The sequence below is a fragment of the Saimiri boliviensis genome, chromosome 14 (assembly GCF_048565385.1).
Source record: "Saimiri boliviensis isolate mSaiBol1 chromosome 14, mSaiBol1.pri, whole genome shotgun sequence".
Lineage (NCBI taxonomy): Eukaryota > Metazoa > Chordata > Mammalia > Primates > Cebidae > Saimiri > Saimiri boliviensis.
In genome coordinates this window covers 11,379,299-11,393,240 of record NC_133462.1, presented here as the reverse complement: position 1 = coordinate 11,393,240, position 13,942 = coordinate 11,379,299, and the positions used below count along the sequence as shown (strand labels likewise).

General features: G+C 53.8%; 1 protein-coding gene and 1 long non-coding RNA gene across 3 annotated transcripts in view; one reads left to right on the top strand and one right to left on the bottom strand.

Moving 5' to 3' along the window:
- Positions 1-13,942, bottom strand: part of LOC141581256 (uncharacterized) — a 108,410-nt gene that overhangs the window by 43,529 nt on the left and 50,939 nt on the right. For both annotated transcript variants that reach the window (XR_012513808.1, XR_012513809.1), the window contains exon 3: positions 4,126-4,273. This is a non-coding gene — a long non-coding RNA (uncharacterized LOC141581256). The remainder of the gene's footprint in view (positions 1-4,125; positions 4,274-13,942) is intronic.
- LOC101030489 (paraneoplastic antigen-like protein 8B) lies at positions 10,755-12,901 on the top strand. The gene has a single exon (XM_074385729.1). The coding sequence runs from the start codon at positions 11,570-11,572 to the stop codon at positions 12,044-12,046; it is 477 nt and encodes a 158-aa protein (XP_074241830.1). The 5' UTR covers positions 10,755-11,569; the 3' UTR covers positions 12,047-12,901.

The window sequence follows — 13,942 nt, the reverse complement described above, 5'->3', positions numbered from 1 at the left end:
TAATATATGCTCCTAGAAAGAATTCAGATATAGATTCATTATAAAACCATTATGAAGAAAATAATAATCAGCTAGAATTCTTCAAGCAGAAATACGATAGTCCCCGCTGTTATTTGGTTGTATACTAATAACCTTCAGTTACATGGACACAGATTCAGATGTGGATAAGGACACGGATATAGATATGGATGTTGACAGAATATAGATATAACTGGGAATTGAAAACCAATGTAGATAAGGACATAGACATATAGACATTGATGTGTATTTGTGCACAGCAAGGATGTAAATGTAGACGGTAATAGACATGTATGTTACAGTGAGCTGAATGGGGTCACCCCTCAAAAATACAATCCATATCCTAATCCCTGGAACCGGTGAGTGTGACCTTACTTACAAAAAGGGTCTTTGCACCAGGAATAGTGGCTCACGCCTGTGATCCCAGCACTTTGGGAAGCCGAGGTGGCAGATCACTGGAGGTCAAGAATTTGAAACCAAGGCCGGGCGCGGTGGCTCAAGCTTGTAATCCCAGCACTTTGGGAGGCCGAGGTGGGTGGATCACAAGGTCAAGAGATCAAGACCATCCTGGTCAACATGCTGAAACCCCGTCTCTACTATAAATACAAAAAATTAGCTGGGCATGGTGGCACGTGCCTGTAATCCCAGCTACTCAGGAGGCTGAGGCAGGAGAATTGCCTGAACCCAGGAGGCGGAGGTTGCGGTGAGCCGAGATCACGCCATTGCACTCCAGCCTGGGTAACAAGAGTGAAACTCTGTCTCAAAAAAAAAAAAAAAAAGAATTTGAAACCAGCCTGGCCAATGAGGTGAAACCTTGTCTCTACTGAAAATACAAAAAGGCTGGGCATGGTGGCAGGTACCTGTAATCCCAGCTACTTGGAGGCTGAGGCAGGAGAATCGCTTGAACCAGGGAGGCAGAGGTTGCAGTTAGCAGAGATCGTGCCACTGCACTCCAGCCTGGGCATCAGAGAAAGACTCCGTCTCTCCAAAAAAAAAAAAAAAAAAAAAAAAAAAAAAAAGTGGTCTTTGCAAGTGTAATTAATGATCTCAAGATGAGATAATCCTGGATTCTCTGTGTACGTCCTAAATCTAATTGATGCAGGGCAGGTGAGCCCCCAACTTGGGGATTAGCACAGGAAGGTTCTTGGCTTTGCCCTTGAAAGAATTCAAGGGCAAGCTGGCGGTGTTAGCAACTTTTACTGGACCTTCAGTGCACAGCTGCAGCAGAGGGACCGTCCCTTGCAGAGCAGGGCTGCCCGAGAGGCAGTGTGCCCAGAGGAGCAGCTCAGAGGCAGCGCTGCTGTCATATCTGTGCCCATTTTTAATTATGTGCAAATTAAGGGGCAGATTATGCAGAAATTTCTAGGAAAAGGGCAGCAACTTCCAGGTCATTGGGTGGCTGCTGTGGAAAGTGGTGGTAACGTCCGGATGTTGCCATGGCAACAGTAAACTGACATGGCACTGGCGGGCATGGCTTACCCAAAGCTGCTCCTGCCCTGTCTGTGTTTTAGCTAGTTCTCAATTTTGTCTGGTGTCAGAGTCCTGCCTCCAGACTCTAGCCCTGCCTCCTAGATCACAATGACAAATGTCCTATTGAGACACAGCAGAAGGCTGGGCACAGTGGTTCAAACCTATAATCCCAGTACTTTGGGAGGTAGAGGCAGGTGGATCACTTGAGGGCAAGAGTTCGAGACCAGCTTGGCCAACACGGTGAAACCCTGCCTTTACTAAAAATACAACAATTAGCCGGGCATGGTGACACATGCCTGTAATCCTAGCTACTCGGGAGGCTGAGGTGACAGAATCACTCCAGCCTGGGAGGGAGAGGCTGCAGTGAGCCGAGATCATGCCGCTGCCCTCCAGCCTGGACAACCGAGTAAGACTCTGTTCCCCACCCCCAACAAAAGGCATAGCAGAAGAAAAGACACAGAGAAGAGGAGAAGGCCAGAGACTGGCACTAAGAGCCACCAAGAGCCACCAGAAGCCGGAGGAGGCAAGAAAGGACTCTCCTTAGAATCTTCAGAGCCGACGGGGCCCTGCTGGGATCTTTGTTTTGAACATCTGGCCTCCGGAACTGTGAGAAAATAAGCTTCTGTTATTTTTAGCCACCAAGTTTGTGAGAATTTATTACAGCAGCTCTAGAAAACTAACACAGACAGCTGGGCACAGTGGCTCACGTCTGTAATCCCAGCACTTTTGGAGGCCGAGGCGGGCGGATCACAAAGTCAGGAGTTCAAGACCAGCCTGGCCAGCATAGTGAAACCCCGTCTCTACTAAAAATACAAAAAATTACCCAGGCGTGGTGGCAGGCACCTGTTATCCCAGCTACTTGGGAGGCTGAGGCAGGAGAATCTCTTGAACATGGGAGCAACAGAGTAAGACGCCATCTCAAAATTTAAAAAAAAAGTTTTGGGGATGGGGGACAGAGCACGATCCAGGAGACCTGAACCCAGGTAGTAAAGTTCAGAGGCATGTTGTTATAGAATCGCTGAAAAAGCAAAACTCAGGAAGTGGTTTAACCTTTACGCTAAGTCTGACAGTGGAGGTGTCCAGGTTGCAAGGGACTGCTTAAAAGCAATTGTCTTATATCTTTGGGGGAAGGCAACTTAAACTTCGTTTATGATTATCAGAGGCATTTATAAGAAATAACCTAAATTGGCCGGGCACAGTAGCTCACGTCTGTAATCCCAGCACTTTGGGAGAATGAGGCAGGCAGATCACTTGAGGTCAGGAGTTTGAGACCAGCCTGAGCAACATGGTGAGACCCTGTCTCTACTGAAAAAAAAAAAATACAAAAATTAACCAGGTGTCATGGCACGTGCCTGTAATCCCAGCTACTCAGGAGGCTGAGGCAGAAGAATCGCTTAAACCAGGAGATGGGGTCTGCAGTGAGCCGAGATTGTGCCACTGTACACCAGCCTGGGAGACAGAATGAGAGCCTCTCAAAAAAAGAAAGAAAGAAAGGAAGGCAGGAAGGAATTAAGAGAGAAAGGGAGGAAAGAAGGAGAGAGAGAGAGAGAAAAAGGAAGGGAGGGAGGGAGGGAGGGAGGGAGGACGAACCTAAGTTAAGTTTCGCTTACATTCAAAAGTCAAAGTGCGTTAGGTTTTGCTTATGTGGCCTGATTCTGTCTGCTTGGGGAATTCTCAGTCCTGGTCCAGCCCACTACTTCTGTGTGTGTGTGTGAAACAGCGTCTCACTCTGCTGCCCAGGCTGGAGTGACGTGGCATGATCACAGCTCACCGCAGCCGCAACCTCCTGGGCTCGGGTGATCCTCCTGCCTCGGCCTCCCAACTAGCTGGGAACGCCGGCACGCACATGCGCCACTGTGTGCAGCTAATTTTTTTTTTTTTCTTTTGTAGAGATGGAGTCTTGCCATGTTGCCCGGGCTGGTCTCAAACTCCTGGGCTCAAGGATCCTCCCAATTTGGCCTCCCAAAGTGTTGGGATCACAGGTGTGAACCGCTGCGCCTGGCTCCCCCATTTAATTTTAACAACGATCGCCTTTTGACATAGCAAGCTGAGGCGGTAATGAGATAGTATAGCATGACTTTTGGGGAGCACCACTGGCTGGGACAGAGGGGTGTACAGTCATTGTTGACAGCTGCACAGTCATCTTAGACATGCGTGGTAGGGTCCTTATGTTTTCCAGGTTGTCTAATCCAGATGGGGATCACTGGTTGCATGAGTGGCTGCTCAGTGAGCCGAGCAAAAGGGACTTCCCCTTATAAAGTCATCAGATCTCATGAGACTTATTCACTAGCAGGAGCGCAGTACGGGGAAACCGCCCCCACGATTCAATTATCGCCGCCGGGGTCCCTCCCATGACATGTAGGAATTATGGGAGCTACAATTCAAGGTGAGATTTGGACGGGGACACAGCCAAGCCACATTGAGGGGGTGTTACAACTCCTGATCTCGCCCACTGGGAAGCATGTGGCCCAGCTTCAGGCTGCGGATGGAGCGCCCTGGAACACAGGCAGAGAAGCGACAGACAGCAGCCTGGGGACAGAACAAGGGGCTACCCCCGAGCCCACCCCCAGCCCAGGGAAGAGAGGGCCCATGCGGAATGCTCTGGGCTGGAGCACAGGGCGCCTGGGCCCGACTCACTCATGCTCTCGATGTCCAGGGAGTCCACCACGGAGCGTTTGTGCTCGTCGCCCGCGATGGCCCGCTCAAAGGCCTTCTGCTTCACGATCTTGTTGCACTCCTGGTATTTCATTTTGGTGTCCTTGTCGTGGCGCTTCACCGTGACCACCTGGGTGGGAGGGAAGGGGTGTGCATGGTGAGGCCGAGGTGGGGGCATAGAGGCTGCCCAGCCCTGGGTTCCATGAACACTGAAGTCAGACCGCCCAGGCTGCCAGGTGCTGGCCATGCAACCCTGGACATGCTTAATTAACCTCTAAGCCTTGGTTTCTGCACCCCCAAACTGTACATAGCTAAGCTGGTCACACAGGCACACTTCATCGACCTTAGCTACAACTACATTAAAATCAAACGTCTGCTGGTCTGAGGACCACAGGCTCAGCTCCAGGTCCCCCGTGGGAACCAGCACAGGCTGCAACACCTCCAGGCCTTACATCAGCAGCCCCTCAGATTCTCAGGCCTTTGGCCTCAAATTGAGAATGACACCCTTGGCTTCTGAGGCCTTCGGACTTGGTCTGAGCCACGCTCCCTGCGTCCCAGGGTCTCCAGCCGGCAGACAGCCTCAGGACTTCTCAGCCTTATGGAGCTAATTGCCCAATAAACCCCTTTTACCGTCTCTCTCTACAGTTATCCTATTGATTCTGTCTCTTTGGAGAACTCTGATCAATATACTTCCTCTGTGAAACCAACAGGGCCATTCCTGGCCATCTCCCAGCCCCCATGGAGGCGAAACCCCATGGCATACCTGGACACCGAAGGGGCTCAATTCAGGTGAGCTGTAATTATTATTATTATTATATTTTGAGATGGAGTCTCGCTTTGTCACCCAGGCTGGAGTGCAGTGGCAAGATCTCAGCTTACAGCAACCTCCACCTCCCGGGTTCAAGCAATTCTCTGCCTCAGCCTCCCGAGAAGCTGAGATTACAGGCACATGCCACCACGCCCAGCTAATTTTTGTATTTTTAGTAGAGACAATGTTTCACCATCTCAGCTAAGCTGGTCTTGAACTCCTGATCTCATGATCCACCCGCCTTGGCATCCCAAAATATTATTATTATTTTGAGATGGAGCCTCACTCTGTCACTCAGGCTGGAGTGCAGTGGCACAATCTTGGCTCACTGCAACCTCCATCTTCAGAATTCAAGTGATTCCTCCTGCTTCAGCCTCCCGAGTGGCTGGGAGTACAGGTGCCCACCACCACACCCAGCAAATTTTTCTACTTTTAGTAGAGATGGGGTTTCACCATGTTGGCCAGGCTGGTCTCAAACTCCAGACCTCAAGTGATCTGCCCACCTCAGCCTCCCAAAGTGCTAGGATTCCAGGCACGTGCCACTGCACCTTTCCAAGGTGAGCTGTAATTATCCTTTTTATTGTTATTTCCACAGCCCTGGAGCCTGAGGCTCTGTGCCTGCTACTGCCTGCCAGACAGGAGGCGCCTGGGCCGGCAGGGCCGTTCTCCTCCTCCAGCTCAGTGCCAGGCCCCTCTGGCTGCTCCCCAGCCCCAGGACTCCTGAGAGCCTGGATCCCCGGTCCTGGGAGGCAACGGGCTCCTCCCAGCGGCTGCTGTGGCCCAGAATTCTGACCTGACCTCAGCAGCAACCCCCATGCAGGCTGCTCCCATCCTAGGGAAGTCTACCTTCCACCCCTTCACCCAGCTGACACGGAGCCTCATCTGGACTCAACCCCCAAAGCCCGCCAGTCATTTCACTTTTTCTGCCAAGTCAGCCTCCCGAGCATCTCTCAGATCCAGCCACTCCCTTCTGACCCTCCAGTCCCACCCAGCCTTGGCCTGGCCTCTCCTGCCCGGGTTCCTGCCTCAGCCTCCACCTGACCTCGCAGCCTCCCGTCCTTCCCCCCTAGAGGAGTGTTCCTAAAGCACAAACCTGACCCTGTCTTTTCCTTACTCAGAACCTCCCGGGGCTCCCCCAGAGCCTCCCGCAGAAAGTCCTGCCTCTCCCAGCAGCCCTGCGTGATCTGCTGCCGACAGCCTCATCATAACCTCCTCCCGCCTCCCACGCTGCAGCCTTCCACACTCACCACCTCCGAGCCAGGCTCTGCTCACCTCTGGGACTTTCCCACGGGGTTCTTTCTGCCTGAAGATCAAAACTATGGACCTCCTAGAGAGAACCCCTGGCATGCGTCCGGAGACCCAGCATCCCCCACCTCTTATCCACTCTCTCACCCCACTGTGAGAGCTGAAAGGTTGTTTCTGACCATTTGGGGACAGAGCCCACCCCAGGAGGCCCACCAGATTCTCCCTCAGGCCCACCAGGGCCCACCAGCGGCAGGACCCACCCTGGGGGACTGGGAGCCGTAACCCTCTAGGCTGCCGGGACCTATGGGAGCTCTGTGTGTGGGACACAGGGCTCCAGGCCTGGGCCTGGTCAGGAGATGAGTGGTTCGCAGCTCCCAGTGGACCACCCGGCTGGGGACGACCCCCGAGGGTAAGAGAAAGAAACCCGTCTCCCAAACTAGGAGCGGGCCAGGGCCCTGGACTTTGCCCCGACGTCCCCCTCCCACACCCTGCACACCTTCCGCCACCCCATCCCACCCCTTCTGCAGCCTCCTCGTTGGGTCCAGCCCCAGCCTCACCCGTCTCATTCATCCCCATAACATTGCAAACTTGACCCTGCTTCTCCCCTACTCTAAAGCTTTCTGTGGCTCCCCAGTGCCCCGGGAACAAGTTGGGCTCCTATGAGGCCCCGTATCCCGCAGTCCCACCCTCTCCGCAGTGTTAAGCTCTACTCAGGTGGGGTTCCTGTATCTCCCCCTACCGGACTGTAAAGCCCTGGGAAGGCAGGGCCTGAGTTGTTTCAGTCCCTGTCTATGCAGGATCAGACCCTCATGAATGCACTGGAGGGAGGGAGGGAGAGAGGGAGGAAGGAAGGAAGAGGAGGAGGGAGGGTGATGCCCTTTAAAATCAAAACCTCCAGTTCCATCTTTCTCCCTAAACTGGCTCCCCATGCCCACCAGAGGGCGCTCTGACCCAGCAAATTCCTCATACAGCAACAGCCCGTTTTACACACAAAAGGGAATTAGGAAAATAAGGATTGACACCAATCATCGATACTTAAAGCCCTGTGGTGACCAGTACCTGTGCGAAATCCTCCATGTGCCTAACTCAACACCACAACTCTGAGAGTAGCTTGTAAATGAAGAAAGTGAGGTTCAGAGAGGTCGTTTAACTTTCCCAGCATCACACAGCACATAAACTGCAGAGAAGCTTCCAGCTCTGGCCTTGGTGACGGACCGACCCACAAGACCCTCTGTGCCTGGCCCTGCCACCTCCTACTCAACCCCAATCCTGCTGCTCAGACACACCCTTCCACCCCCAGCTCCTTAAACATCCTGTTCTCCATTTAGTCACTGGGATCTTAGCCCACTGGCTGCCTCAAAAGCACCTCTTCCCTTTCCCTACCCCCACCTTGCACAAATAGTCACCTCCCCTGAGAAGCTTGCCCTGATCCAGAGTTAGCTCCTGCTCTTCCAACCCACCTCCCTTAAGAATCCAGGCTTTCCCTGTGCACCAGGAGGCAGGGCTTCAGTCATCACGGGGTTCTCAGAAAAGAAAGAAGGGAAGGGGAAGGGAGGGGAAGAAAGAAAGAGGGAGGGAAAGGGAAAGAAAGAGAGAGAAGGAAGGAAGGGAAAAAAGGAAGGAAGGAAAGAAAGAGAGAGAAGGGAGGGAGGGGAAGGAAGGAAGGAAGAGAGAGAAAGGAAAGAAATAGAAAAAGGAAGGAAAAGAGAGGGAAAGGGAGAGAGAGAGAAAGAAGGGAGGGAGGGAGAGAAGGAAGGACGGGATGGAGGAGGGCTCAGCCCACGGGGTTGACCAGTGAGCACTGGATGAGTGACCCCCTCTCCCTCTCCCCCAGCCAGAAATCGACACATTCTCCAACAAACACCCACAGCCAAGAAGACGAGATCCCGGACCTGCTAGCCAAGGGTGCGTGTTCAGGCTCCCAGGACCGGGAAATCCATCCTGCTGAGGCTGTCAGGGGTGCTGCCGGGAGTCTGTTGGAAGCCAAGGCCCCAGGGCTCCTGGAGAGGGTCCCATGCTCCCTTCGGTCCCTCCCCGATCCGGGCACAGTGAGTCTCACTAACGCCATCATGCTTTTAGGGCAGATTCTCCTGCTCTCCAGCCCAGAATCCACTCCCCTCTCCTGAGTGATTCACCTCCATTTCTCTCTGGGAAACTCTCCCTCCAGGTGACTCCTACGGAGCTCACCCTATCCCCGGGCTAAATTAATGAATGGAGGAGCCCCAGAAACAGCCTTGCCTGAAGCCAGTTCAGATCCTGGACTTTATAGTAACATGAGCCAATGAATTCCTTTTTCGCTAACCTGCTTAAACGAATCTAACTTGGGTTTCTGTATTTAGAAACTAAAGATTCCTGTACAACCCACTCCTCAAAACATTCTCCAAGCCCCCATGGGAAGGAGGGTGGGGGGCTTCTCAGTGCCCTGCCAGAGAGTACATCTGGCTCCAAATGCCGGACCAGGAGTCAGGCGGACAGGGAAAGGGTCTTCCGGAGTTTTTAGACCTGGCACCATTATTTGCCATGTTCCTGAGTCTTTGTACCTTGCTCCTGGGGTTCTGGGGCTCTTGTCAGCAGGGAACCAGATGACAGGCGCCTGGCAGAGGTGAGATCACCGTCCCTGGAGCAGACCTGTCTGGCAGGCATATTCTCAGCCCCTGTATGTGCAGGACAGACCCCAGCTCACACAGAGGGCAGACCGGCCACTTAGCCATGGGATGGGCTGATGGACAAGAACCAGCTGATTTTCTCCCTGTTATTTTGTCCAGGTGGGAGAAGGGCTAAGTGAGTGTCTCACCTGAGGCTCATCCTAGGGCCTGGGGCTTGGCTCACCATGACAGTGTTCCCAGACACCGGTGTGGCCCAGGAACATACTGGGGCACACCTGGGGTGCTGGTGGGACAGTTAGCAAGACATGAAAGGAACCTCCTGGTGTCATGACATGATCATTTGCAGGTGTCCTAGGGGCTCTTCCTGAAGCCCAAAGACGCCCCCCTCCACCAGCAAGTCCTCACCTCTGAGCAAGCTGCCTACTTTCCACTACACAGCAGGCCCAGCAGGGTCATGGTGGCACTGGCTGCCCAAAGGTCGTGATTTTTCATTTTTTTGTCTCGCTCTGTCACCCAGGCTGGAGTGCTGTGGCACGATCTTGGCTCACTGCAACCACTACCTCCCAGGTCCAAGCGATTCTCCTGCCTCAGCCTCCTGAGTAGCTGGAATTATAGGCACATGCCATCACACCTGGCTAATGTTTTTATTTTTAGTAGAGACAGGGTTTCACCATGTTGGCCAGGCTGGTCTCAAACTCCTGACCTCCGGTGATCCGCCCCTCTTGGCCTCCCAAAGTGTTGGGATTATAGGCATGAGCTACGACACCCGGCCTCACTTTTTTTTTTTTTTTTTTTTTTGAGACGGAGTTTCGCTCTTGTTACCCAGGCTGGAGTGCAATGGCGCGATCTCGGCTCACCGCAACCTCCGCCTCCTGGGTTCAGGCAATTCTCCTGCCTCAGACTCCTGAGTAGCTGGGATTATAGGCACGCGCCACCATGCCCAGCTGATTTTTTGTATTTTTAGTAGAGACGGGGTTTCACCATGTTGACCAGGATGGTCTCGATCTCTTGACCTCGTGATCCACCCACCTCGGCCTCCCAAAGTGTTGGGATTACAGGCTTGAGCCACCGCGCCCGGCATCATTTTTTGTTTTTTGAGACAGAGTCTTGCTCTGTCACCCAGGCAGGAGTGCAGTGGCATGATCTTGACTCATTGCAACTTCTGTGTCTCACGTTCAAGCAATTCTCTTGCCTTAGCCTCCTAACAGGTGTGCACCATCACGTCTGGCTAATTTTTGTATTTTCAGTAGAAACAGGATTACACCATGTTGGCCAGGCTGCTCTCAAACTCCTGACCTCAAGTAATCCACCTGCCTCGATATCCCAAAGTGCTGTGATTACAGATGTCAGCCACCATGCTTCTCCGATTGTGATTTTTTTTGCTTGTTTGTTTTTGAGATGGAGTTTTGCTTTTGTCACCCAGGCTGGAGTGCAATGGTATGATCTTGGCTCACTGCAACCTGTACCTACCAGGTTCAAGTGATGCCTCTGTCTCAGCCTCCTGAGCAGCTGGGATTACAGGTGTGTACCACCACACCTGGCTAATTTTGTATTTTTAGTAGAGACAGGGTTTCATCATGTTGGTCAGGTAGGTCTTGAACTCCTGACATCAAGTGATCCGCCCATAATGGCCTCCCAAAGTGCTGGGATTACAGATGTGAGCCACTGTGCCTGGCTGGTCGTGTGTATGTGTGTTGCTTTTTTTTTTTTGAGACAGAGTTTCGCTCTTGTTACCCAGGCTGGAGTGCAATGGCGCGATCTCGGCTCACCGCAACCTCCGCCTCCTGGGTTCAGGCAATTCTCCTGCCTCAGCCTCCCGAGTAGCTGGGATTACAGGCACGTGCCACCATGCCCAGCTAAGTTTTTGTATTTTTTTTTTAGTAGAGACGGGGTTTCACTATGTTGACCAGGATGGTCTCGATCTCTTGACCTCATGATCCACCCGCCTCGGCCTCCCAAAGTGCTGGGATTACAGGCTTGAGCCACCGTGCCCAGCCCGCTTTTTTTTTTTTTTTTTTTTACCTGGATAGAATCTGTGTCCCTGCGTCAGGCCCGGCCCACAGCACAACCCTCACTCAGCCTGTTTCACCTGGCCCACCCTGGGCCCTAAACATCAAACTCACCCTAGACCTGGAGCCCCAGAGGAGGCCCCGTTCCACCGACTAAGCCTAGCTCTCTGTGTGAGGCCTGTCTCCCCAAGTCATGAAAGACCTGGGTAAGCAAACAAGATGCATATTCTCCTTTTCGGTGGGCTTCTTAAAACAAAAAGCGGTCAGTCCCTGCAGCAGCCTGAAAACGGTTGCCATGGAAACAGCGGTAGCCAATGGAGGAGGGAGAGACAGGCCCCTGCCAGAGCCCAGGCCTACTGCCCTGGCTGATGGGGCACAGAGGAACCATCAGGATTAAGGGGCAATGGGGAGGGGGTGTCCCCACGTGGCTGGAGTGGGAGGGGTTTCCTCATCTGGTAGCTCTGAGACGGAGCTCTCAAAGGGATCCACGCACATCCCTGGAGAACAGATCCGCAGTCTCCTGCGGATCCTCAGACAGTTCTGGGGAGGGGTCCCGAGGGAAGGTCACTGCGTACAGATGGCTAGCAGGCAGCTAGGAGCCCCGAGCCCCACCCCAGCCTTGCCACATTCGCCGGAACCGGAACCGGGACTCTAAGCCCTGCGGGTGGCTTTCCAGGGTGGCATCGACGCCGTGCGCTGCAGCCCACCCCATCTCAGGCTCCCTCCTGCCCCAAGATCAGCGCCCAGGGGGCGGCACCATGGCCATGAGCCTTCTGCAAGACTGGTGCCGGGGCCTGGACGTGGACGCGCACAGGGCCCTGCTGGTCACCGGCATCCCGGAGGGCCTGGAGCAGGAGCACATCGAAGCCGCCCTGCAGCCCTCCCTCCTGCCCCTGGGCACGTTCAGGCTGCGACACATGAAGGCCTTGACGAACGAGAAGGCCCAGGCCACCCTGGCGGAGTTTGTGGAGGACGTCAATCACGCTGCCATTCCCAAGGAGATCCCGGGCCAGGATGGGGTCTGGAGGGTTCTGTGGAAGGACTGTGCGCAGGACACGAGGGTCCTCAGACAGATGAGACGCCTGCTGCTGGATGACGGGCCCCTGGTGGGGGGCACCCACACCTCCCGCTTCGGAGACCCAGGCCCAGGGGTCAGTACAGTCATCGAGAAAGCTGGCCCCCCTCCCGGGGCTATAAGAATAGTAGCAAGAAGAGGAGGGGGTCACAGAAATTGAGCCAGAAGCTAAAAGAGGGTCTGAAGGACGTGTCCATTTCCCTTGGCAAAGAAGGAATCTAAGGAAGTTTCCCAGGAGAGCTTGGACATCAAGATCGAGGAGGCAGATGAGGGGGCTTGAGCAGAGATGACAATGACAGCAGGCTGTACCCAGCGCTCCAGGCAGCAGCCAGAGAGCAAGTTCACAAGAAGTGGACCCTCCGAAGCTACAAGGACGAGGCGGACGGTCCTATGGAGTTCTTGGCCCTGGTGACCAGGACAGACAAAGCTCAACAGGAGGAGATGGAGAAAAGGCCACTGATTGGCCAGGCGCGGTGGCGTAGGCCTGTAATCCCAGCACTTTGGGAGGCTGAGGCAGGCAGATCACAAGGTCAGGAGTTCAAGACCAGCCTAGCCCAGATGGTGAAACCTCATCTCTACAAAAGTTAGCTGGGCGTGGTAGTGCATTGCTGTAGTCCCAGCTACTCGGGAGGCTGAGGCAGAGAATTGCTTGAACCCAGGAGGTGGAGGTTGCAGTGAGCCGAGATTGCACCACTTCACTCCAGCCTGGGTGACAGAGTGAGACTCCGTCTCGAAAAAAGAAAAGAAAAGGCCTCCGATTTGATGTACCTGACTGTCAAAGAAGGCAGGAGCAGTCACTCCCACATGGTGGCTCTTCTGGCCACCAGAGACATACCTGAAATTAGCCAGGCATGGTGGTGAGCACCTGTAATCCCAGTTACTCAGGAGGCTGAGGCAGGAGAATCGCTTGAGCCTGGGAGGCAGAGTCTGCAGTGAGCCAAGATGGTGCCATTGCACTCCAGCCCGGGCGACAGAGCAAGACTCAGTCTCAAGGAAAAAAAGGGCAGGGGAGGGTAGGGGAAGGGAAAGGAATTGCTTCTGTGATTGACTCTCTGGGCTGGAGGAACAAGAAGATGGCCCAGCACAGTGGCTCACACCTGTAATCCCAGCACTTTGGGAGGCCAAGGCAGGCGGATCATGAGGTCAGGAGTTCAAGAGAAGCCTGACCAATATGGTGAAACCCCATCTCTACTAAAAATACAAAAATTAGCTGGGCGTGGTGGCACACTCAGGAGGCTACTCAGGAGGTTGAGGCAAGAGAATTGCTTGAACCTGGGAGGCGGAGGCTGCAATGAACCGAGATCGTGCCAATGCACTCCAGCCTGGGTGACAGCGAGACTCCATCTCAAAAAAAAAAAAAAAAAGATGCCCTCTCGAAGGTCTTATCTGTCCTGTCCAAGGACATTGGTCCTGGGGAAGGCCCAAGACAACAGGAACCTTCTGGAGTCATTTCCACCTTGGCACAGCCAGATCCCCTCCCCAGGGAAGGAAGGCTGCGCCTGGCCTCCTCAGGGGCTGGGGCAAGGATTAAAAGAGACAAAAAGTGTGAGGCAAGTCTCTGGAAGCTGGTGGCGTGCACCTGGCGGTTCAGGCCCGGCTGCAGCCAGGAGCACCACCTGGGGAAGAGGCAAGGAGGAAAAGTGTGGAAAGGCAGGAAATTCATATATGCCAAAGGCAACCAAGAACAGTGTGGCTTTGGGGCTGCCAGCAAGGATGTAATGCCGGGAAAGGAGGCTGCAGGGGTAGCAGGGTCTGAGCAAGACGTCGGAGCCCGAGGACAGGGAGTCCAGGAAGCCCTGGCCAAGAGGGTGGGCACGGCCCCCCGGGACCTGGTCTTGAAGTAGAGACTCAAATGATCGTCCTGCCTCAGCCTCCCAGAGTGCTGAGCTGACAGGCACAAGCCACCATGACCAGCCTGGTGTTTACTTCTTAATTGTCCCATTTCTTGGTCTGGGACAATTAAGATGTGGACGCCAGGCTGCTTCTTAACTGGTTAACTTAACTGGTTACCTGCTTCTTAAGTTCCACCTATGGTTGCGTGTTTGGCTCATCTGCG

What these genes read in the sequence shown, in the direction of transcription:
- LOC101030489 (XM_074385729.1), top strand. Translation starts at nt 11,570, where the DNA reads ATGGCCATGAGCCTTCTGCAAGACTGGTGCCGGGGCCTGGACGTGGAC.